Source organism: Microtus pennsylvanicus, chromosome 19, assembly GCF_037038515.1.
Source record: "Microtus pennsylvanicus isolate mMicPen1 chromosome 19, mMicPen1.hap1, whole genome shotgun sequence".
Lineage (NCBI taxonomy): Eukaryota > Metazoa > Chordata > Mammalia > Rodentia > Cricetidae > Microtus > Microtus pennsylvanicus.
In genome coordinates, this window is record NC_134597.1 from 34,943,660 (window position 1) to 34,967,330 (window position 23,671).

The 23,671-nt window shown below is 38.6% G+C and overlaps 3 protein-coding genes across 3 annotated transcripts in view; all 3 read left to right on the forward strand.

Annotated features, from left to right (window-relative positions):
* LOC142838452 (M1-specific T cell receptor beta chain-like) overlaps positions 1 to 23,671 on the forward strand; it is a 320,262-nt gene that overhangs the window by 121,491 nt on the left and 175,100 nt on the right. The window lies entirely within an intron of this gene.
* Positions 7,199 to 23,671, forward strand: part of LOC142838309 (trypsin-4-like) — a 35,181-nt gene continuing 18,708 nt past the window's right edge. The window contains exon 1 of the mRNA XM_075953673.1: positions 7,199 to 7,243. Within this exon, the coding sequence (XP_075809788.1) occupies positions 7,204 to 7,243 (40 nt within the window). The 5' untranslated portion in view covers positions 7,199 to 7,203. The remainder of the gene's footprint in view (positions 7,244 to 23,671) is intronic.
* LOC142838310 (trypsin-4-like) lies at positions 9,874 to 11,081 on the forward strand. The gene is made up of 3 exons (XM_075953675.1): positions 9,874 to 10,130; positions 10,520 to 10,638; positions 10,899 to 11,081. The coding sequence occupies exons 1-3, from the start codon at positions 10,001 to 10,003 to the stop codon at positions 11,046 to 11,048; spliced, it is 399 nt and encodes a 132-aa protein (XP_075809790.1). The 5' UTR covers positions 9,874 to 10,000; the 3' UTR covers positions 11,049 to 11,081.

Consider the following 23,671-nt stretch of genomic DNA (forward strand, 5'->3'; position numbering starts at 1 on the left):
AATCTACATATCTGGGCATTGTTGATACTAGAGTGTTTTTTGTTACAATTACCGTGTATCATGACTTGGATGTGTACTATAATTTAGCCTCCTTTATTATTATTATTTATTTATTTATTAAAGATTTCTGTCTCTTCCCTGCCACCGCCTCCCACATCCCTCCCCTCTCCCAATCAACTCCCCCTCTCTCATCAGCCCCAAGAGCAGACCGGGTTCCCTGCCCTGTGAGGAGTCCACGGAGCTCCCACCTCCTTCCAGGTCTAGTAAGGTGAACATCCAAACAGCCTAGGCTCCCACAAAGCCAATACGAGCAGTAGGATCAAAACCCAATGCTACTGTTCTTGACTTCTCAGCAGTCCTCATTGTCGGCTATGTTCAGCGAGTCCGGTTTTATCCCATGCTTTTTCAGACCCAGGCCAGCTGGCCTTGGTGAGTTCCCAATAGAACATCCCCATTGTCTCAGTGTGTGGGTGCACCCCTCGCGGTCCTGAGTTCCTTGCTCGTGCTCCGTCTCCTTCTGCTCCTGATTTGGACCTTGGGGTTGTAGTCAGGTGCTCCAGTGTGGGACTCTGTCTCTGTCTCCTTTCATTGCCTGTTGAAGGTGAACCAAAGAAAAACATATAGTCATCCTCCTGGATATTATTAACTTTAGCCTCTTTTTTTATTTCTACTCAAGATTACTTTGATCTTTCAGGTAGGTATAGATTTTAGTTTTGTTTCACCTAGTTCTTTAAAGGATAGCATTAGAATTGTGATGGAGATTAAATTAACTGTGACAATAATATTTGGTACAATAATTTTCCTTTAATTACTTTATTTAATGTCTATCATTTTCATTATAAACATCTTTTACCCTCATGGATAGGCATCACAGGTTTTTGTTGATGATATTGTATATGAGGGTTTCATTCTGATTTCTTATTTATGAAGTTTATTATTGCTCTATAACAAGACTACTGGGATTTGTATATTGATTTCATCATGCTACTACCTGGTGGTGTTTATCATGTCCATGAAATTTCTGCTGAAGTCCTTTAACTTTTATTAGGTATATGATCATATCACCTTGCAAAACACAATAATTTTACTTTTTAATTTGCTATTTGTATTAATTGAGCATATGAACAGCACTAATTAAACTTAATGAGATATCAAAAAAAGAAGGAACTAAATTGGGAGAGAAAAAGGCAGTAAGGATAGAATATTATAAGGGAAAAATGTGGTTAAATATGACCCTATTTTATTCAATAAATGTATGAAATTCTCAAGAAAGAAAATAGGTTTTTTAATTTTATTTGAGATTATAATATTATTATAACATATCTCATTTCACTTTCTCCTTAAAATTCATGGTCTCTCCTTTTATTACTACATGTGGCTACATATATATGTATATATATACATATATATATGATCAGTCTATATAATGCTAATTTTATGTATGTTTTCGGGGCTTACCATTTGGCATAGGATAAACAATTAGTGTGTTCTTCCCTGGGAAAGACCACTTCTCCTATTTCTGGCTTTCCTTGGGTACTTATAGTGTGTTATGTAGGTTTGAGTCCTCATGTTTATTTCCTATCTGCATTGTCATGCCAAAATTTTAGTATTTGATCAGCTCTCATTTGGGCAGTAATGTTGATTAGGAATTATGCGCATGGCTACTGACATTACAATAAGAAAATTTTACATGCCAAATTCCCTCATCTTCAAGCTTTAGACTCTTTCCTCCCCCTCTTCTGCAATGTTCTCAGAACCTTATGTATAAGAATGTTTTGTAGATATATCCACTATGACTGCATTTCACAATTTACTGAATTTTGATTGATTATAGATTTCTGTAATGATCACTATCTGTTGCAGAGGATTTTCCTTGTTGGACGTGAAGACTATAATTACCTGTAGGCATAAGGAGAAAATGTATTCTTTTTTTTCTGTTTATTCATCTACAGGAAAACTAGAAACATTCCATTCTGTAGCAAAATAGTGGGGGGGGGGGACTTGATTTTCAGAAGAGGTGATTCAGGTATCATCTAAGAAGTCAGTTCTCTTCAAAGATATGGAGTCTTTATATCTAACATTGATATAACAATATTTGTTATCTACCTCTTTCATGAGATGGCAGCAAATACAGCCAAGAACAGATAGCTCTTATCTGAGTGTAGCAGTCTAGAATATGATTACCATGCTCTATTTTACAGTAGCTGTTGCATGAACTTAAGAAACTTAAATCCACACTGTAAAGCACAGTTGATCATCTAGAAATGCCAAATGTTAAGAAAAATATGAGGTTCATAAAATACTACAATCAAGTGTAAAATATACACTGAGAAACTAACTAACCACTATTTCCAAAATTGAAATGCAATCACCGATAAGCCAAGCATTGAATGGGGACTAAGAGAATGTTTTAGAGAAAGACACTAATGAATTTGAATATTAGGATGAATAATATCAGGAACAGCACAAACTATCAAATGGTATGTAAACAACTGTTTTTGTGAATCTACCCTACTTACCTCAGTCTGGAGCATGAGAAAATAGTTATGATCCACAGTAGTCTACTAAACTATGATTCCTGATAGCCTGGAGAAAACTGACCTCAGGTCATAAATAGGAGTACAAAATATTAAATGACTAAATTTTAAGTTCTAGCTATAGAACACTGCTGTGCCATACCTTTCAATATTGCTTTACAAGTAGGGTCATGGTGAAATCAATGGATGTCAACATCCATCTGTATAAAATAATTTCCCCTATTCATTGCGGATAATCCCATTGTGGTCCACCTGGCTTGAATATAGTGGAATATGAAAATACTAGAAGAAATATCTCACTTTTTCCTCCAAACCACTAGGCCTCTAAATAATTCTGATAAGAAAGTAAAACACCAATTTTACAATTAGATTTACCAATATGGCAAAAGTATTTCTTAGTATCCAAGATAACCATAATAATATCATCAAACTCTGTCATCTGGACATGAGGACCAAAATGCCCAGTGTTATAAATGGAGTAACTGGGCCATGATAAAGTAAGGTTCTGAAACACAAGGCCAGGAAAATATAAATTTGGTGTTTATACTGTTTCAAGGGAAAAAATGGCAAGAGGAGCCAGACGTCTTACTTGTCTCCTAGGGACCATTGGCTTTTTGGCAGTAGCCTTTCACATACCACCTGCAACAAATTTGATACTTCACAAGAGTTTTCTTATCTTTTTGAAGCCTTGAGTACTTATGACAGTTTAAGTTAGATTCATGCAAAAAATTGAATTCATCTGAGTCAATGTACCTTACTTATTAATTCGAAATAATTCCTTTCTTCATACTTCACCATAAAAAGCTTTTTATTTTGTTTTTTGAGACAGGGTTTTGCAAGAGAAAATGAGGGTTCTATACATAGGAAATGTAGTGCATGACTCTTGTATGAAATGTCTTGAAAATCTATAAGGTATTTTAGAAATAAAATAGTACTCCACTCAGGCATGACCCCCATGGGCCATTTTATAACGTTTAGAGTATAGAGGTGAGAGCTCAAAGTCCTAATTCTGTTGTGCAGCTGAACCAGTCATGCCAAGAGTGGGTACAAAGATATTTTTTTTTATAGATATTTTTTATTTCTTATTAAAAAAACAAATTTCCACCTCCTCCCAGCCTCCCCTTTCCCTCCCCCTCCTCCCACTCTTCTCCCTCTCCTCCCACTCTTCTCCCCCTCCTCCCACCCCTCTCCCCTTCCCCCCACTCCTCTCCCCCTCTCTCTCCAGTCCAAAGAGCAGTCAGGGTTCCCTGCCCTGTGGTAAGTCCTAGGTCCTCCCCCCTCCGTCCATATCTAGGAAGGTGAACATCCAGACTGGCTAGGCTCCCACCAAGCCAGCAGATTGCGTAGGATCAAAACTGCGTGCCATTGTCCTTGGCGTCTCATCAGCCCTCATTGTTCGTCATGATCAGAGAGTTCAGTTTTATCCCATGCTTTTTTTGGTAATAGTCCAGCTGGCCTTGGTGAGCTCCCAGTAGATCAGCTCCACAGTCTCAGTGGGTGGGTGCACTCCTCGTGGTCCCGACATCTTTGCTCATGTTCTCCCTCCTTCTGCTCCTCATTGGGACCTTGGGAGCTCAGTCCAGTGCTCCAGTGTGGGTCTCTGTCTCTATCTCCATCCCTCGCCAGATGAAAGTTCTAAGATGATATGCAAGATATTCGTCAGTATTGCGCTAGGATGGGGTCATCTCAGGTTCCCTATCCTCAGCTGCCCAAGGAACTAACTGGGGACCTCAGCTTGGGCTCCTGGGAGCCCCTCTAGGGTCAATTCTCCTGTCCACCCTAAAGTGGGTCCCTTAACTAAGGATTGTGGTTCCGTGCTCCCCTATCCAACCTTCCTTTATCCCGATCCTCCTATTTCCCCAAGTCCCCCCTCCTTCCCTTCTACCTTTTCTCTCCCCATCTCCCCTTACCCCCTTCCCACCCCACCCCCAAGATCCCACTTTTCTCCCCGGCAATTTTGTCTACTTCCCTTATCCAAGAGGATAACGATATGTTTTTCCTTGTGTTCACCTTCTTACTTAGCTTCTTTAGGTTCGCCAATTGTAGATTCTGTGACCCTTATTTATGGCTAGAAACCAATTATGAGTGAGTACATCCCATGTTCTTCTTTTTGGGTCTGGGATACCTCACTCAGGATAGTGTTTTCTATTTCCATCCATTTGCATGCAAAATTCGAGAAGTCATTGTTTTTTACCGCAGCGTAGTACTCTAGTGTGTATATATTCCATACTTTCTTCATCCATTCTTCCATTGAAGGGCATCTAGGTTGTTTCCAGGTTCTGGCTATTACAAATAATACTGCTATGAACATAGTTGAACAAATGCTTTTGACATGTGATAGAGCATCTCTTGGGTAAATTCCCAAGAGTGGTATTGCTGGGTCCAGGGGTAGGTTGATCCCGAATTTCCTGAGAAACCGAAACACTGACTTCCACAGTGGTTGCACAAGATTGCATTCCCACCAGCAATGGATGAGGGTACCCCTTCCTCCACAGCCTCTCCAGCAAAGGCTATCCTTGTTGTTTTTGACTTTAGCCATTCTGACAGGTGTAAGATGGTATCTCAAAGTTGTTTTGATTTGCATTTCCCTGATTGCTAAGGAAATTGAGCATGACCTTAAGTATCTTTTGGCCATTTGAAGTTCTTCTGTTGAGAATTCTCTGTTCAGTTCAGTGCCCCATTTTTTAATTGGGTTAATTAGCATTTTAAAGTCTAGTTTCTTGAGTTCTCTATATATTTTGGAAATCAGACCTTTGTCTGTTGCGGGGTTGGTGAAGATCTTCTCCCAGTCAGTAGGTTGCCTTTGTGTCTTAGTGACAGTGTCCTTTGCTTTACAGAAGCTTCTCAGTTTTAGTAGGTCCCATTTATTCAATGTTGCCCTTAATGCCTGTGCTTCTGGGGTTATACCTAAGAAGCGATCACCTGTGCCCATCTGTTGTAGGGTATTTCCCACTTTCTCTTCTATCAGGTTCAGTGTTTTTGGGCTGATAATGAGGTCTTTAATCCATTTGGACTTGAGTTTTGTGCACGGTGATAGATATGGGTCTATTTTCATTCTTCTACAGGTTGACATCCAGTTGTGCCAGCACCATTTGTTGAAGATGCTTTCTTTCTTCCATTGTATACTTTTAGCTCCTTTATCGAAAATGAGGTGTTCATAGGTTTGTGGGGTAAAATCCGGGTCTTCTATACGATTCCATTGGTCGACTTCTCTGTTTTTATGCCAGTACCACCCTGTTTTCATTACTGTAGCTCTGTAATAGAGTTTGAAGTCAGGGATGGTAATGCCTCCAGAAGATCCTTTATTGTATAGGATTGTTTTGGCTATCCTGGGTTTTTTGTTTTTCCATATAAAGTTGATTATTGTCCTCTCCAGATCTGTAAAGAATTTTGATGGGATTTAACAGGCCTCTCAAGGTTGTTTTCTCCAGTACATGCTGGTATCCATTTCTTTCAACATCCTGCATGCTCAGTACATCAAAACCAATCACAGGGCTCTGAACTTAGATTGTTCACTTTTATAAGCACTTCTAAAATATTTTCCTCTACAAGTTAGATAATTCAGTTATGAAATTTGCTTGTTCTTGTCTCAACAACACTGACATCAGACTAATTAGAAAGTAAAGAGATCCTACAACAGGATAAATTAGATATAATCTCACATACAATTTTTAAATGCGCTTTTTCTGGAGGGTTAGTTCTGAATAAATTCCAAAGCTGGTATTTAGTGGTTTATTTTTTTTCAAACTCATTCATGGATCTTCTAGATGAAAATTTATTTTGAACAGAAGTCAGACTGACCATTGTTCAAGGCCTTTCTCATACCATGTTTGAAGAGTGATTTCTATTTCAAACTGCCTACTTCTAGATGACAGGGAAGTGTTAAATTTTATGCAGATTTTTAATACAACAATGAAAAAGCTCAAACTAGATCCATAAAAACATAACCAGTGAGAGTCAAAGGTCTTGACACAAAGGAAAGGAGAATGTGGTATTATTCTATCTTTGGGACTCACTGAGGAAGCTCCTACTCTCACTTTATCCCCATGTTTCAAATCACTTGCTAGGTATGAGCCTTGTTACAGAGGTTATTCAGCAGAAAGCCAACAGATTTGAGCAAGTCCTTTCATCAATTTGTCACGAATGTATTTTCTAATTATGATCACTGTCCCTTTCTATATGATAGATTATTCTGGAGATAAGACTCTTCAGCTCATATTTATAAGATACAGAAACAATGTAACTTTTCTCATAGGGTTCATGTCTCTGAATACCCACTAAATTACCAATACCAGGTCTTCCTGAAATTAAATTTCTTTGAAGTCTGGGTATATGAAAGGACCATGATTGTGCTCTACCAGCTAATGTCTTTATATAAGCCCAGGAAGACCCAACTACATAGCTAGTCTAAAATTCTACTGTTTTGCATCCTGGCTTCCTTTCAAGAATTAGCTGTTCTCGCCAAGAAGAAAAATTTCCATTTCACATGTATCTCACCTACCCACAGAATGGACAAATAAAGCAGAGATAATTCATGACCTAGGAAGGTAAAACCCACAGGTGTGCTTGGGAAGGGACAGTGGGGTACCTTTCCTCTCTACTTCCTTCTCCCTCCAGCAGAGTATAAATGCAGGCTCTCCCCAAGCACTCACTACCTTTTGCCAAGATGAGTGCACTCCTGTTCCTGGCCCTTGTGGGAGCTGCTGGTGAGTTCCATGCCTTAACCCAGGTACTACTCTTCCTTCTCCTAAAGGCATGAACCTTACCACTAAAGATGCTTCTTGTACTTTCTGTACTGAAGTGTCCCCTGTCTTCCTACAGTAGCTTTGTATCTGTATTTTTTTGTTTCTTTGTAAGCTTCATCTTTCTTACCCCTCAACTGCTGTTTACTATGGGATCCCTAAAGTTAGAAATGGAAGGCATGTAAAGGTTCTGTGAAATGAATCTTAAGAACTCTGGTTTGGGTCCAACATTTTGGGGATAGCTCAGCCATGAATATATTTACAGATAAATACTCATATTGGAAGTTGAAAACCTCATTCTATTGGGGATTAATGTCTTAAAGTTCTGACCATATTTGTCTGAAGCAGTAACTTTTTAATAGGAAGGACATTTCTGATATATGTATGTGTGTGTGTGTATATATATATATATATATATATATATGAATTTAATATATATTATAATTTTCTTATTTCTTATTAATTACTATTAATATTAAATGCAGAAATGATATTAAGACTCATAAACATACAATCAAGTTTTAAAAAAATCAATGATATGGTCAATAGTATTCTATCACTATAGCCTACATAAGACCTTAATATGTAGATTGAGCAGTGAAATCACTTAGATATATTGAGATCTATATACCCAAGATATTTTCCAAGATAGTTTCAACTATCCTAATACCCTTAAGCTCTGTAATACACGGGGTTTTAAGGAATCATAAACTAGATCAAAGCAAGTAGTGGATCAGACAACAATCCCTGTGCTTAATCCTGCAGTCTGAGGGCATTCCTTGCCCTGTCCCCTGTAACACATCAGAACATTGTCACTTACAGAGAATCTTTCTATTGTATTATGGACAGTGCTCTGTATTATGAACTATTAGAAGACACCGTAGTCCTACTGTTGCCTTTAGCCTTTAGTTACTGTAATAAAATAGAATTCCTATTAGTTTAAGGTTGACACATGTCTGAACGCTGAACGTATCTTGATGAATTGTCTTCTCTCTTCTTTTCTACTAAAGTCGCTTTCCCTGGAGACGATGATAGGATTGTTGGAGGTTACACCTGCCCGAAGAATTCAGTCCCCTACCAGGTGTCTCTGAACTCTGGCTACCACTTCTGTGGAGGTGCCCTCATCGCTAACCAATGGGTGGTGTCTGCAGCTCATTGCTCCAAGAGGTAAGTGATGGGCTCTGTCTTTACAGAGCATATGTGACATTTCCAAGGGAATGGAATTAGATCAGCCATCAACTGAGGTATTTAGATGAATGGAAGAGTCAGTGAAGAGAGATTGTTGACTCTTATTCTTTCATGAGTTTGTAGAGAATAAGGTCAATGAATATTCAGCCTTTTACAACCCTGAAATATCCAAAGTTGACCCGGGAAAAAATAACAACAGAAAGAAAAATGAATATTAGCGATAATAGAACTAACATGAAGTCACTCAAAGACTTCACATAGTTATACCGGGTCGTGTAGCAGGGAGATAAATAGTATTTTCTGAGTGTGGACAATCAGTAAACTTTTTTGAATTATAAAGGAGATTTAATATATCCATTCTCATTCTGGAAGTGGACAGAATTTTCTTGATAGATCATTAAAATTCATATTTTAACTATAACATCTAACTGGATGTCAACATCAACTGCATTTTTGTGATGCTACTACAGTTTTGGTACTTAAATGTTTCCATATGTAGTCTATATGATGGCATAGTTTCTATAAATTATATTGCTCAGTAACATGTAGTTATGGTTTTTAAGCACAAGGTTTCTAAATGGATGATTGGAGCTTTGTACAATCATAAGGCAATATCTTCATTTTATAAATGGGGGAAACTTAAACCATGATTAGGGATAGTGGACATGGACAGAAGGGGCCACCTAAAGAAATAGCAAAGTGACAACTGGCATTCTAATGTCATACTTGTCCAATTGATGTCCACTAACCTAGGGCATGTTGAGAAGATACAATGATGGCTCAGGCCATGAGCTCAAACTGCCTTTTCAAACTCATTTTATTATACAGAGATAAACAGGTATCAGCTTCATTAAAAGAGGGTTTCTTACCAGAGCATGCATCTGGATCATCAAGATTCTAATTCAGCAAGTTGAGAAATGAACCAAGATAGCTAAAATTCAAAGCAAGTTCTGAGGTGCCAAACTTGCACTGTTCAAGCTATTCCTTTTGGTTTGTGTGTGTGTGTGTTTATTGAGATAGGGTTTCTCTGTGTAGCTCTGACTGACTGAGAACTCACTTTGTAGTCCAGGCTGGCCTTGGTTTCAAAGATCTTCATGCCTCTGCCACTGAGTGAGGGACTAAAGTCATGTGTATCTTCTGCCAAGCATTAGATCAATTTACTGGATGGTTTGCATCCATTAGAGAACAGTAAGGTAGTATGCAGTCTCCAGCTACTCATATTACCTGTCTTTGATGTAGAGAGGATTTTGGGTCTCAAGATGGTACTTCCACATCACACCTCTGCTACTTTTGTGACACTAAACCTGCCTCATTCCATCTCGAGATTTATCCAGAAAAAAGAATAAATGACTATGAACTATCATATGTAATGGAGAGGAACATACTGCCATGTCTTTTCTTTCCAACAGCCGCATCCAAGTGAGACTGGGAGAGCACAACATCAATGTCGCGGAAGGCACTGAGCAGTATGTCAATGCCTCCAAGATCATCAAGCACCCCAGCTTTAGTTCATCAATCCTGAACAATGACATCATGCTGATCAAGCTCGTTTCCCCTGTGACCCTCAATGCCCAAGTGGCCACTGTAGCTCTGCCAACCTCCTGCGCAGTTGTGGGCACTCAGTGCCTCATCTCTGGCTGGGGCAACACCTTGAGCTCTGGTGGTGAGTACTTCATCCACATCTTTTGAGAACTAAGCCAGATTCTACACATAAATGATTGGCTTCTAGGCCATAAATGCATTGCAGTACCCAGTAAACACAAGGTTCTAAGATGGTCACAAGAGGCATTGACCTAAACAGAATGATCTGCTACAGATGTAAACAGGAGTGTTGCAGAATGTATTATCATTAGTACCAAAAGACATCAATAAGGGCTATTCTTAATATCTTGCAGAAAACACAGTAATCCTCTATACCAATTTATCCCAGGGTGACTCTAGTGCCTCACGTGGTCTTCAATGACAGCTTCAGGCATCACATACTGGACAATACTAAAATATTGATCCCAAGCCTGTTCTCAATCACATTTCTTTATTCTCTTTTATTTAAAGTGAACAAGCCCGACCTGCTCCAGTGCCTGAATGCCACAATTCAATCCACCTATCCCGGACAGATAACCAGTAACATGATTTGTTTTGACTCCATGGAGGGAGGCAAAGGTCCCTGCCAGGTAATTGGCTCCCTTTTCACATAAATACCTTTTTTTCCAGGAGTGTGAGTGGATTGGCCAAGTATGTGGTCAGGACGTTTTCTCTCGTGGTTCCATGAGACATATCTTCCGGATGTCATTTTAACACATTAATGAGAATAGGGGATTAGATTAAAAAAATAGAGATTTAGGGAGGCTAGAATTGTATCTTTAGGTAATAGTGAGTGTGGTCTTTTTTTTTCACATGCCCCTACAATAAACACTTTATTCCTCTATCTTAGGGTGACTCTGGTGGCCCTGTGGTCTGCAATGGACAGCTTCAGGGTATCATCACCCTGGGCTATGGATGTGCCCAGAAGAATCTCTGTTATCTGTACACCAAGGTCTGCAACTATGTTACCTGGATTAAGAACGTCATTGCTGCTAACTAAGAATCTTTCATCCCTCTGAAATCACTATATCAATAAACTGAATTCCTTACTTTCTGTGTCTTGGTCTTATCACTTTATGCTCTTGTCTGTGAGAAATTTATACCCATTCGAGGTTATCTTTATCTATCCTTGAGATACGGAGAGCATCCTACTCCTCCAAAAATGTTGCATGGAATTGTAAGTCAGCAGTAGTTGACAAAAAGCTAACACTAAATTGTAGAAGAAACAGAGGGTTTTTTTAAAAAAAATTATATATCAGAATATAGGTGATAAAAATTCTTAATATTCTTTTACATTTGTGTGGTTTTTGAATGAACAGAACACTTCCATGAACACATTCATCATTAGCAATAAATATCATATATTTTGAACAGGAGTTTCTCTACTTTCTTGCAGTGGGTCCTGAACGTATTAACGTATTCATTTATCATCATAGACGCTAAGATTCCTACACATATTGATTATTGTGGAAACATATTTTTTCCTCAGAGTAAACATATAGGATTTTTTCATGTGCCCACAAGAATAGGTTCCCCCATCTCTATTCCTCATATGCCTATAACATTTCCTTCCACTTATCCATGATAAGAGAATATGTATGCAGTAGTCTGAGAGCTACATAGACATTCCCACACTTAGGTTACTCTCCCTATGGATTGATTGTTATTGGAGTGACAATGAAAGAAAATAAATGCACAGAGGGTTTTTTCTTACAGTATCCTTCTCCAAGCAGATGATGAACCTGGGGATTGCCTCTTCTCCTTTGTGCTCACTGGCCTCCTTTGCATTTGCTCCTGTAGCAACTCTGCTAAACATGAGGACTTTGTGCAGCAGGCACATTGTCTGTCTAGGTGCTTTGAAACATCATGGCAAAGAATCTCAAATCAAGCAAAACACACTCAAATTATCACTTGCTTTTGTTTCTTTGTCACTAGATGTAACCTTGAGCAAGCTCAATCATTTCTCTACATGCTACATTACAACCTAAAATTGCATTATATTTTATTCTTTCTGAGACAACTATCACTTTCCTTCTCAGGTGGCCCTTGAAATATCAGTGTGAACTACAAGGCTTAGTTGTCTCTCTGTATGTCACTGGTTACTGATTAGTATTTTCTCTCTTTTTTCCCTTTAGAAACTTTTTTGCACATCCACTTCTTTTCAAAAGTGTTTTAATTTGAAAAGACTTCCATTACTTCTGTCTCCTTTTTCTCCTCCAGCCTCTCCCAAATACCCTCCTTCAGGCCTCTTCCCTGGCCCTCTATTCTAAAATTTACAGCCTCTTTTTCTTTGATTATATTTATTTCAAATGTTTGTATGCCTTTGTGTATGTGAGGGTGCACATGTGTTTGTGTGTGCTTGTAAATTTTGTATGCACAAATAGATTTTTAAATGACAGTTTCTCATAAAAGTAAGGTGATCCTAGGCTTCATGAGTGTTTAGGACTATTGGTGCTTCTGACATCTGTGGTCTTGCTGACAACTTCTGGTACCATGAAACCTAGTCCTACAGAAGGCACTCAGGTCTTTTCAGCTCAGAAGACTCTGGGCCCTGTGTCTGAAATGCAGATATATTCAACTCAAGACATTTACCTATCATCTCTGGGTGCAAACAACAAGTGCAATAGCAATAGCCTGTAAGTTTTCAGGAGTCTCTTGGACAACCCTAATGAACAACTCAAAAGCAGTCTTTCCAAATGTTGGATATTGGGTCTGTTTAGATGTTTGGCTCCTGGAGGAAAGATTCTTAGCCCAGATAAGAAATTATCTATGTGTGTCACACACACACACACACACACACACACACACACACACACACACACACGCACATTTTTCCAGGTATTATAGGTTTTTTAAAAATTTATTGTCATAATTCTTTACCATATTTTCAGGTATCATTGCTTATATTTTACCCTCCTGCCTCCTGTGTTTATCTTCTTGGCCACTCTCTCACTTGTCATTTTTCATTTTCCCAATCATCTCTCTTATATTCTGTCTTTCTTTCACCATTTTTCTCCCATTCCCTTACTCTGGCAATTGCCTTTTTTTATCTTCCTAGTTTTTAACTTTTCCTACTTTTTTTAGAATATGTACACACATCTCAGTATTTGAAGCTAGCAGCTTCCAATGAGAAAGAATATGTCATTTGGATTCTGGGTTATTTCACTCAATATGATCGTTTATTGTGGTCCAGTCATTTACCTGCAAAGTTCATGATTTCAATTTTCTTTACAGGTAAATAGTATTCCATAGTGTATATGTACCACACTTTCATATCTACTTATCTAGTTGAAGGATATGTAGGTTGTTTACAATTTCTTCCTATGATGTCAAACCTGGCAGGAACCAACAGTTCCCTAATTAGACTATAAAACTTGCTAAGCATGAGAGAATTATGTGTGGTGTTTAAAAAGAATAAAATACACAGGACTAGCTCAGTCACAGATCCTTAAGAAAAAGCTACAACCATTACTTTAATAAACAAGTACAATCCCTAATTACATTCTGAATATTTGTCTTTACGCCTAGAGATATACATAGTCCTCACTCTGCATTAAGGAACTTATTTTTGCAACAAATGGAGAACACTAAAGAAAACCAAACCAATAAAATTGGTAGTTGTGGAGCTCAGTCCCAATAGACACGTTAACAAAATAATTACTGGCCGGGCAGTAGTGGTGCATGCCTTTAATCCCAGCACTTGGGAGACAGAGACAGGTGGATCTCTGTGAGTTCAATGCTAGCCTGGTCTACAGGAGCTAGTGCCAGGACAGGCTCCAAAGCCAAGGAGAATCCCTGTCTCAAAAAAAAAGAAAGAAAAAGAAAAAAGAAAGAAAGAAAGAAAGAAAGAAAGAAAGAAAGAAAGAAAGAAAGAAAGAAAGAAAATAATTCCTGTACCCAAGTCTCTGAGAATTAAGAGATGGGAAGACTTTCAGAGACGGAGGTTCAGCGGTTTTGCTGTGGATATGTTTCTCCTAGTTATGTCAGATGCTAAGCCCATTAATCCTCAACAATATAATTGCCTGAGAAGGCTGAGAAGAACGAGAGCAATACATATGCCATAGTGGACATAGAAAAGCCAACAATGTCAAAAAATTACACAATGAACTGTAGGTAATTAAAGCAGGCTGGGATAGGGAGAAATAGTCATCACCAGGAAGAAAGCATCATGTGTACATCCAATTTAAATGGTCAACACCAAGACATACATATAAGTAACATAATACAGGCAAAGCAGAACATATTTAGGAATATATTTATATGTGTATGTATATATGTGTATATATAAACATATAGTAACAAATTAAACAAATTTATGAATTTAAAAGATAGCAAATAAATGTATAGGGAAGAGAGTTCAGAAGTAAGGGAAGGGAAAAATAATGTAATATAGTCTCAAAGAAAAAAAGAAATAATAAGCAATTGAGCAGAAATTATATATAACACATTACATATTCCTTATAGACATAAAATATTAAGGTTTTAACAAGGTAGCAATCTCTCAAGTCTATGAACAGATATCTATTGATTTTAGTACCTAGGTTTGATTCTCAATATTATGCTGACATTGTCTGCAGGCCTATTTCTTTCTGTAACTTTGAGTTTGCATTTTTGGAAATTTCATTAATTGTTCGTGGTGCTCTTTTCTTTCTTTTTGTTATTTCACTAATATAGTATACATGATCATTATGAATTATTCAGATTATTAATGCTTGCAAAGCAGAGGCAGTCAGCATTAATGTATCTAGATCACCAATATAGTCTTACTATTTGTTCTATTAGTAATGCTTAAAGAAAACTATTCCCTTTAAAAGCCATACATCAAAATTTACATGTATACTTCAGGTATCGGTGTCCATCTTTCATGTCATCAACTTTTATAAACAAAGCAAACTGCTCAGCGTTAAAAAACAATGACATCTTGAATTTTGCATGCAAATGGATGGAAATAGAAAACACTATCCTGAGTGAAGTATCCCAGACCCAAAAAGATGAACATGGGATGTACTCACTCATAATTGGTTTCTAGCCATAAATAAGGGACATTGAGCCTATAATTTGTGATCCTAGAGAAGCTAAATAAGAAGGTGAACTCAAAGAAAAACATATAGTCATCCTCCTGGATGTTGGAAGTAGACAAGATTGCCGGGCAAAAATTGGGAACTTGGGGGTGGGGTGGGATGTGGGTAAGGGGAAATGGGGAGAGAAAATTGAGAAGGGGAGGGTTGGGGGAACTTGGGGGAATGGGATGGTTGGGATAAAGGAAGGGCAGGTATGGGAACAGGGAAGTATATATCCTAATTAAGGGAGCCATCTTAGGGTTGGCAAGAGACTTGACTCTAGAGGGGCTCTCAGGTGTCCAGGGACATGTCCGCAGTGAGTTCCTTGGGCAGCTGAAGAGAGGGAACTTGAAATGGTCCTATCCTACAGTCATACTGATGAATATCTTGCATATCACCATAGAACCTTCATCTGGTGATGGATGGAGATAGAGACAGAGACCCACATTGGAGCACTGGACTGAGCTCCCAAGGTCCAAATGAGGAGCAGAAGGAGGACGAACATGAGCACGGAAGTCAAGACTGCGAGGGGTGCACCCACCCACTGAGACAGTGGGGCTGATCTATTGGGAGCTCACCAAAGCCAAGTGGACTGCGACTGAAAAAGCATGGGATAAAACCGGATTCTTTGAACACAGCGGACAATGAGGGCTGATGAGAAACCAAGGACAATGGCACGGGGTTTTGATCCTACTGCATGTACTGGCTTTGTGGGAGCCTAGCCTGTTTGGATGCTCACCTTCCTATTCCTGGATGGAGGGGGGAGGACCTTGGTCTTCCACAGGGCAGGGAACCCTGACTGCCCTTTGGACTGGAGAGTGAGGGAGAAAGGAGTGGAGGGAAAAAAGTGGGGGAGGGGGAGAGGAGTTGGGGGAGGGAAATCGGAGGCGGGGGGAGGCAGAAATTTTTTCAATTAAAAAAAAGAAAAAAAAGCAAACTGCAAGTTAAATGAATCAGTATTAATTTAAAGGAAGACTTTTATGTATCTGTTTCTATTTTTACTGAAATAATAATAATGGAATTATTCTTTATCTCACCTTCTCATACTTCTTCCCTACTAAGATAGTCACCATATTAGCATCTCTGTAGAGTTTCTGTCCAGTGGACCTGTACCTCATAGCATACCAGCACCCAGCACCCAGCACTATTTTAGCAGCTTGTCTCATCGCCAGAGACAAATTTAGAGAAAGTTGTAGGCACATATTTTCTACTTCTAATATCTGTTTATCACATGAGTGTGGAATCACACAATGAATAGTTAAAGGGCACAGAAAACAAAGCATGGCACTATTTTCTACATTACACTTTGATTCAACTCTAGAACACTTGTAATAGCCACAGAATTTTATAAATATTTCTTGAGTAAATATATACAGTTTGAGGAAAAATGTTGCACTTCTAAGACAAGATAGCCTATGAAAAGATATCAGTTGTCATATAACAAAGTGGAGAAGCGTCGTTGTGATGATGGATCAAGACCATTGCATTGTGCCTCTTTTCTCAGGTGATTATCAATTGTGCGGAGTTGACAGTTAAAACTAAACCAACACATGACTCAATTACTGCAACTCCCTCTCTTTTGTAGAGTATGTATAGAGAGTTCTGGATAGGTTTGAAAGCATAAGACTGATCCTCTACTCCTGTGTAAGTATTCTGTTTGTTGCCTCCTATATTCAACTCATTTTCAGGGCATCTCAGCGTTTTGATATTAGTCACATAAGTTACGGCAACTGGGAAGTATATAGAGTGAGTTAGAAGTTGCACTGAACATAGAAGACAAAGCTTAGAAAGACCATCATGGGTTCCTGGTCACAAGAAAGGAAACTTCTACAATGAAAACTTTTTTTTTTTAATTTTTTGAGATAGGATTTCTCCATAGCTTTTAGTTCCTGTCCTGGAACTAGCTCTTTTAGACCAGGCTGGCCTCAAACTCACAGAGATCCACCTGCCTCTGCCTCCCAAGTGCTGGGAATAAAGGCGTGCGCCATCACCGCCCAGCAATGAAAACAATTTTAGAAGACAATTTGCCCTTGATTAGTCTTGATTCAGCACCTATCTAAATGAAAATAATTACAGGAGATTCTCCTACCAATTAATGAATCTTCACAAGGAAAACATCAATTCTATGCAAACTAAAGAGAAGCTGATCTATATCTTGGCTTTTCTGTAATGACTGATTTTTATGTTTCATTTCTTTTACTTTTTTTTCTTTTCCACCATAATAACTAAGTATCCCAACCTATTTTTTAATTTCTCTCTGCATACATTTCTTTTTTTTTTGGGGGGGGGGGCTGTGATAGCTTTATTTGGTGTCCACAGTCTAGTGCCTCTGGTGGGTGCAGTTTTCTTTTTTTTTTCTTTTTTTTTATTGAGAAAAGGAAAAAAAAAGTTTCCCCCTCCTCCCAGCCTTCTCCCCCTACCCCCACTCCTCTCCCCCTCCCTCTCCAGTCCAAAGAGCAGTCAGGGTTCCCTGCCCTGTGGAAAGTACAAGGTCCTCCCCTCTCCGTCCATGTCTAGAAAGGCGAACATCCAAACTGGCTAGGCTCCCACAAAGCCAGAACATGAAGTAGGATCAAAACCCCATGCCATTGTCCTTGGCTTCTCATCATCCCTCATTGTTCGCCATGTTTAGAGAGTCCAGGTTTATCCCATGTTTTTTCAGTCCCAGTCCAGCTGGCCTTGGTGAGCTCCCAATAGATCAGCCCCACTGTCTCAGTGGGTGGGTGCACCCCTCGTGGTTTTGACTTCCTTGCTTATGTTCTTCCTCCTTCTGCTCCTCATTGGGACCTTGGGAGCTCAGTCCAGTGCTCCAGTGTGGGTCGCTGTCTCTATCTCCATCCATCACCAGATGAAGGTTCTATGGTGATATGCAAGATATTCGTCAGTATTGCTATAGGATAGGGTCATTTCAGGTTCCCTATCCTCATCTGCCCAAGGAACTAACTGGGGACATCGCCTTGGGCTCCTGGGAGCAACTCTAGGTTCAAGTCTCTTGCCAGCCCTAAGGTGGCTCCCTTAACTAAAAATTGTGTTTCCGTGCTCCCCTATCCAGCCTTCCTTTATCCCAATCATCCTGTTTCCCCAAGTTCCCCCAATTCTCCCCTTCTCACTTTTCTCTCCCCATCTCCCCTTACCCCCAACCCACCCCACCCCCCGGATCCCACTTTCCTCCCCGGCAATTTTGTCTACTTCCCATAGGCAAGAGGATAACTATATGTTTTTCCTTGGGTTCACCTTTTTATTTAGCTTCTTTAGGTTCACCAATTGTAGACTCCGTGACCCTTATTTATGGCTAGAAACCAATTATGTGTGAGTACATCCCATGTTCATCTTTTTGAGTCGGGGTTACCTCACTCAGGATAGTGTTTTCTATTTCCATCCATTTGCATGCAAAATTCGATATCATTGTTTTTTTACCGCAGCGTAGTACTCTACTGTGTATATATTTCACACTTTCTTCATCCACTCTTCCATTGAAGGACATCTAGGTTGTGGATGTCAATCTGTAGAATGAAAATAGACCCATATCTATCACCATGCACAAAACTCAAGTCCAAATGGATCAAAGACCTCAATATCAGTCCGAACACACTGAACCTGATAGAAGAGAAAGTGGGAAGTACCCTACAACAGATGGACACAGGAGATCGCTTCCTAGGTATAACCCCAGCAGCACAGACATTAAGGGCAACATTGAATAAATGGGACCTACTGAAACTGAGAAGCTTCTGTAAAGCAAAGGACACTGTCACTAAGACAAAAAGGCAACCTACTGACTGGGAGAAGATCTTCACCAATCCCGCAACAGACAAAGGTCTGATCTCCAAAATATATAGAGAACTCAAGAAACTAGACTTTAAAATGCTAATTAACCCAATTAAAAAATGGGGCACTGAACTGAACAGAGAATTCTCAACAGAAGAAGTTCAAATGGCCAAAAGACACTTAAGGTCATGCTCAACCTCCTTAGCAATCAAAACAACTTTGAGATACCATCTTACACCTGTCAGAATGGCTAAAATCAAAAACACCAATGATAGCCTTTGCTGGAGAGGTTGTGGAGTAAGGGGCACACTCATCCATGGCTGGTGGGAATGCAATCTTGTGCAACCACTTTGAAAATCAGTGTTTTGGTTTCTCAGGAAATTCGGGATCAACCTACTCCTGGACCCAGCCATACCACTCTAGGGAATATACCCAAGAGATGCCCGATCATATGACAAAAGCATTTCTTCAACTATGTTCATAGGAGTATTATTTGTAATAGCCAGATTCTGCATACATTTCTTATATCTCTTTATTTTAAAATAGATTTTTTTCCATGGAGGAAAATCTTACACTGTTTTCTTTATTGTTCACATTTTGCCTCTTTTTTATTTAATCATTTCTTACATCAAATCTTTCTTTTTCTTTTGTAGTTATTATGTGCATTTTGTAAATAATTATTGACTTTGATGCAGTGAAGAAGCTTGGTTCACCCTCAACATGATATAAAATGCTTTGTTGAGTCCCATGAGATACTTGCCTCTTTCTGAACAGAGAAGGCTTGGATGGAAGGGGTAAATGGGAAGTGGGGCAGGGAATTGTAGGAGAAGATGGAGAGGAAACTGTATTTGAAATAATATAATAAAAACTTAAACAGCAATCTAAGTAAAAATGTTTATCATTCTCTGCCATCTAACTGTCCACATTATACAACCAGCCAAACCAAATTCAAGTACCCATGTTTTTATCTTTCCTAGCATGATAAATTTTCCTAAAATTATGAATACAAATGAACTTTTTAACAGTTAAATTATCTTGTTAAATATATTTAAAAGGCGCAACAAAATGAGTAAATAATAAAGTTTAGCTACTATGATAGAGGTTTTCATTCCTTTTGTTCTTGCCGTTGGTGTTATTTATTTCTTTATCAGGAAGGTAATAGGCACTTATAGTCCAAAAAAAGACTACTTCTTAAGACAATGTTTCTTTCAAAACTGAAATAGCCAATCCATAAATATGCTAATTGTGATACAAAAGCATATATAAAACAACACAACAAAGGACTAGCTCCACAAATACTGAATTCAAAGACATTACATTTGTCAAAGTATCAAGAAAATGAATGTTTACTTGTGAAATAATGAATAACTTCAAAAAGGTTACAAATAAGCACATGAAAAACATGAGAATATGAACTGAGAGTCTGGGTGAGAAAATCACCAAGATTAAAGGGAAATTTAGCTATGATATTGATATTTTGTAACAAAGCAAAATCACCAAACATAAATGTTAGCAAGGGAAAAACTCACAAAATTAAATAGAAATGGAAGTGAAAGAATTCTCTAAAAGGCTTGAGGAGAAGAAAGAGTGTCAGAAAGAGGGAGATTTTCAAAGGAGAGTTAAGGCCAATACTCCTCTAATTATTCTACATATTAAAAACAAAAGAAACTTTGCCCAATTAATTTAATGAGAGACTATTACAGTGAAACTTAAACTACCCAAAAAACCCAAAAATAAAAGAGAATTGCAGTCCAGCTACCCCATCAGCAAAGCTGGAAATCTTCTCAATAAAGCACTCACAAACCAAATGCAAAATACATTGAAAAAAATCATCCACTATGACTAAGCATGCTTCTGTGTTTCAACTAAGGGATGCATGGATGATTAAACATGAGTAACTCACTAAGTAAAATCCACCACATGCACAGACTGAAGAGAAAAGCCCACATGATCATCTTATTAGAAGATAAAAATACCCTTTACCAAAGTCCAACATCCCTTCACGATCAAATTCCAAGAAAGATTAAAGATACAAGGGATCTCTAGTAATGATAGAAGTGATATACACAGCAAGCCCATAACATACATCAAACTTGATGGAAAGAAACTCGAAATATTACCAACAAAATCAGGAACAAGATATGGTTATCCACATTATACTTATTCATTATTGTACATAAAGTTTTGCCTAGAACCATAAGACAATGAAAGGAGACCAAAGGGATGATAATTGGAAGGAAGAAGTCTAAGTTTATTTATTCACAGAAGATATGATAGTATTCAACAATGACCCAATTTAACTACTAAAAATTACAACACCTGAAGAACACTTTGGATAAAGAAAGAGGATATAAAAGTAAATCTGTGGCCTTCACATATACAAATGACAAGCAACTCATGATGGAAACAATACTTTTCAAAATAGTCTCAAACATATGTATTTGGGTAACTCTAACCAAGCAAGTTAAGGCCTATATATAAACACTTAAAAACACTGAAGAAAAAATGAACATATCAGAATATGGAAAGATATCAATTTCCCCTCTGTCCCTATCCCCAAGGGACCACAAAAATCTTCTCTTTCAAAATTCACACTTTCAAATAATCCCATAATCCAATGTATTCATTCCAAAGGCAAATATGAAAAAGCCAAGGACACTGATCCAAACTTCAAGTCTCATCCCAAGCACTATATCTGACCTCTGGTAGTGACCTCTCTTCATTGTCTATCTCTATTGCAAGGAAACTAAAGAAGAAGATCCTCTGCTTCTTAGACTCTCTGCTCTGCTCCTTCATGTAAAGCTCTTCATATACCTAGCCTATCTCTATTCCTATGTGTCCCCTCTCAATACTCAAAACCCATTCTACCTAGAAACCCCAATGGCGAAACCTACCAGACAACACAGAGTCATCAGGCTCTCCTAAAATCTAGAGAGGAAACTGAAACTTTAGAACAAAACATCTGCCACCAAAATCAAAAGCAGATACAGCCCTTAAAACTATCATCAATATTATCCTAAAACCTGGATGCCAGCATGAAAACAAAATAATAACAGCCAGGGCAATATGTCTTCACTAAAGCCCAGTGACCTGACCACAGCAGGTCCTGAGTATTCCAACATGGCTGGAGTGTGTAATAGCATGATAGAGGTGCTTAAATAAGAAATTAATAAATCCCTTAAAGCAGTCTTGGAAAACACAAAGAGTGGGAAGAAAGTAATGAATCTGTTTAAGCCCTGAAGGTGGAAAAAGAAGGATAAAGAAAACCCAAACTGAGGGAATTATGTAAATGAAAAATTTAGGATTTTGAATATAATCTACAGATAGATGCTACACTTATAGAACATAAGAAATGAAAATGAGAACCTCAGGTTTTGAAGATATAATATAGGAAATGGATAGAGCTCTTCTATAAAGGAAGTGATTAGCAGTGGGGGAGTCATATGGATCTCATTAGAAAAGAAAATAGATTATGTTTTATGAATCTATTTTGAATGTAGGGATGGGAATGCAATGATCAAGTGGGGGACATGTAGAATTAGGGTTGAGGGAGGAAATGAGTAGGGAGTTTTCATTTCAGGCAGTCTCTTTCAAAAACACACTGAGGCTTATATTAGTTATAAATACTCAGTCAAGGGCTCAGGCTTTGTGGAAGGAGCTGCAGGCAGGACTGCTTTTCATCCCGCCCAGCTCTCACATGGTTAGCTTTACACCCGAAATAATAACACACAAATTGTATTCTTTTAAACACTTCCTGGCCCATTAGCTCTAGCCTCTTACTGGCTAATTCTCATATCTTGCTTTAACCTATACCTAGTAATCTGTGTAACACCACGAGGTTTGGCTTACAGGGAAGATTCTAGCCTATGTCCATCTTGGACTGGAGCTTCATTGCGTCTGACTCACTTCCCTTCTTCCCAGCATTCTGTTCTGTCTATTCCACCCACCTAAGGGCTGGCCTATCAAATGGGCCAAGGCAGTTCCTTTATTAACCAATGAAATCAACAGACATACGTCCTTCCCACATCAAGGCTTGTTACTCACTAGCTCTTACAACATAAACCATTTCTGTTAATCAATGTGCTTCCCCAAGGCTTGTGACTTATAACTCTACTTCAATTTGTGTATCCACCTCTTTCTCTGACTGGCTGGCAACTCCTTACCTCTGCCCTTCCTCTTACCAGCATTCTCCAAGTCAGTGTTTCCTGCCCATTCTCTTTCTTTCTAGCTATTGGCCAGTCAGCTTCTTTATTAAACCAATCACTGCATCATATATTCACACAGTGTAAAGGAATATTCCACCGCAGAAGTGTGTGGAGAGATACCAAGAATTGAGGGACAGTTGAGGGTTGGTCTGGAAACTACTACAGAAGAAATGTCATAACTGGGATATATAGATAATGTTAATGAGGTTTCCAAATAATAAGGGAGACAGAGTACCAAGTAACCATGTATTTTCACCAAAAGAGGCTTCTATTACCAGGACTGGGTTATATTCATTGAAGTCCTTGGCCCAAGGGGTCCTTGGAAATCTCCTAACAACACAAGAGATTGCCAATATGATAAGTTTCTCTCTACAAATGGACAACAAAATCTGATTGCTGAAACATCCCATGCATCCGATTGAACATGATGCCTACATACTATTTTTACCCCTATCTTCTAGTGTCTTGGAAGGGAGGGTACCCTACAAGCTTCCAAAAACAATCAAAAAAAGCCAAGCCATAAAACATTTGATCTACACTGCTGTTCTATGTGCAGAATATGCTAGGCAATGGTTTTATAAAACTTGGGTAAC

Coding starts and splice junctions, on each gene's coding strand:
- LOC142838310 (XM_075953675.1), top strand. CDS start 10,001: ATGCTGATCAAGCTCGTTTCCCCTGTGACCCTCAATGCCCAAGTGGCC. Junction 10,131..10,519: donor CAACACCTTGAGCTCTGGTG/GTGAGTACTTCA, acceptor TTTTATTTAAAG/TGAACAAGCCCGACCTGCTC. Junction 10,639..10,898: donor GAGGCAAAGGTCCCTGCCAG/GTAATTGGCTCC, acceptor CCTCTATCTTAG/GGTGACTCTGGTGGCCCTGT.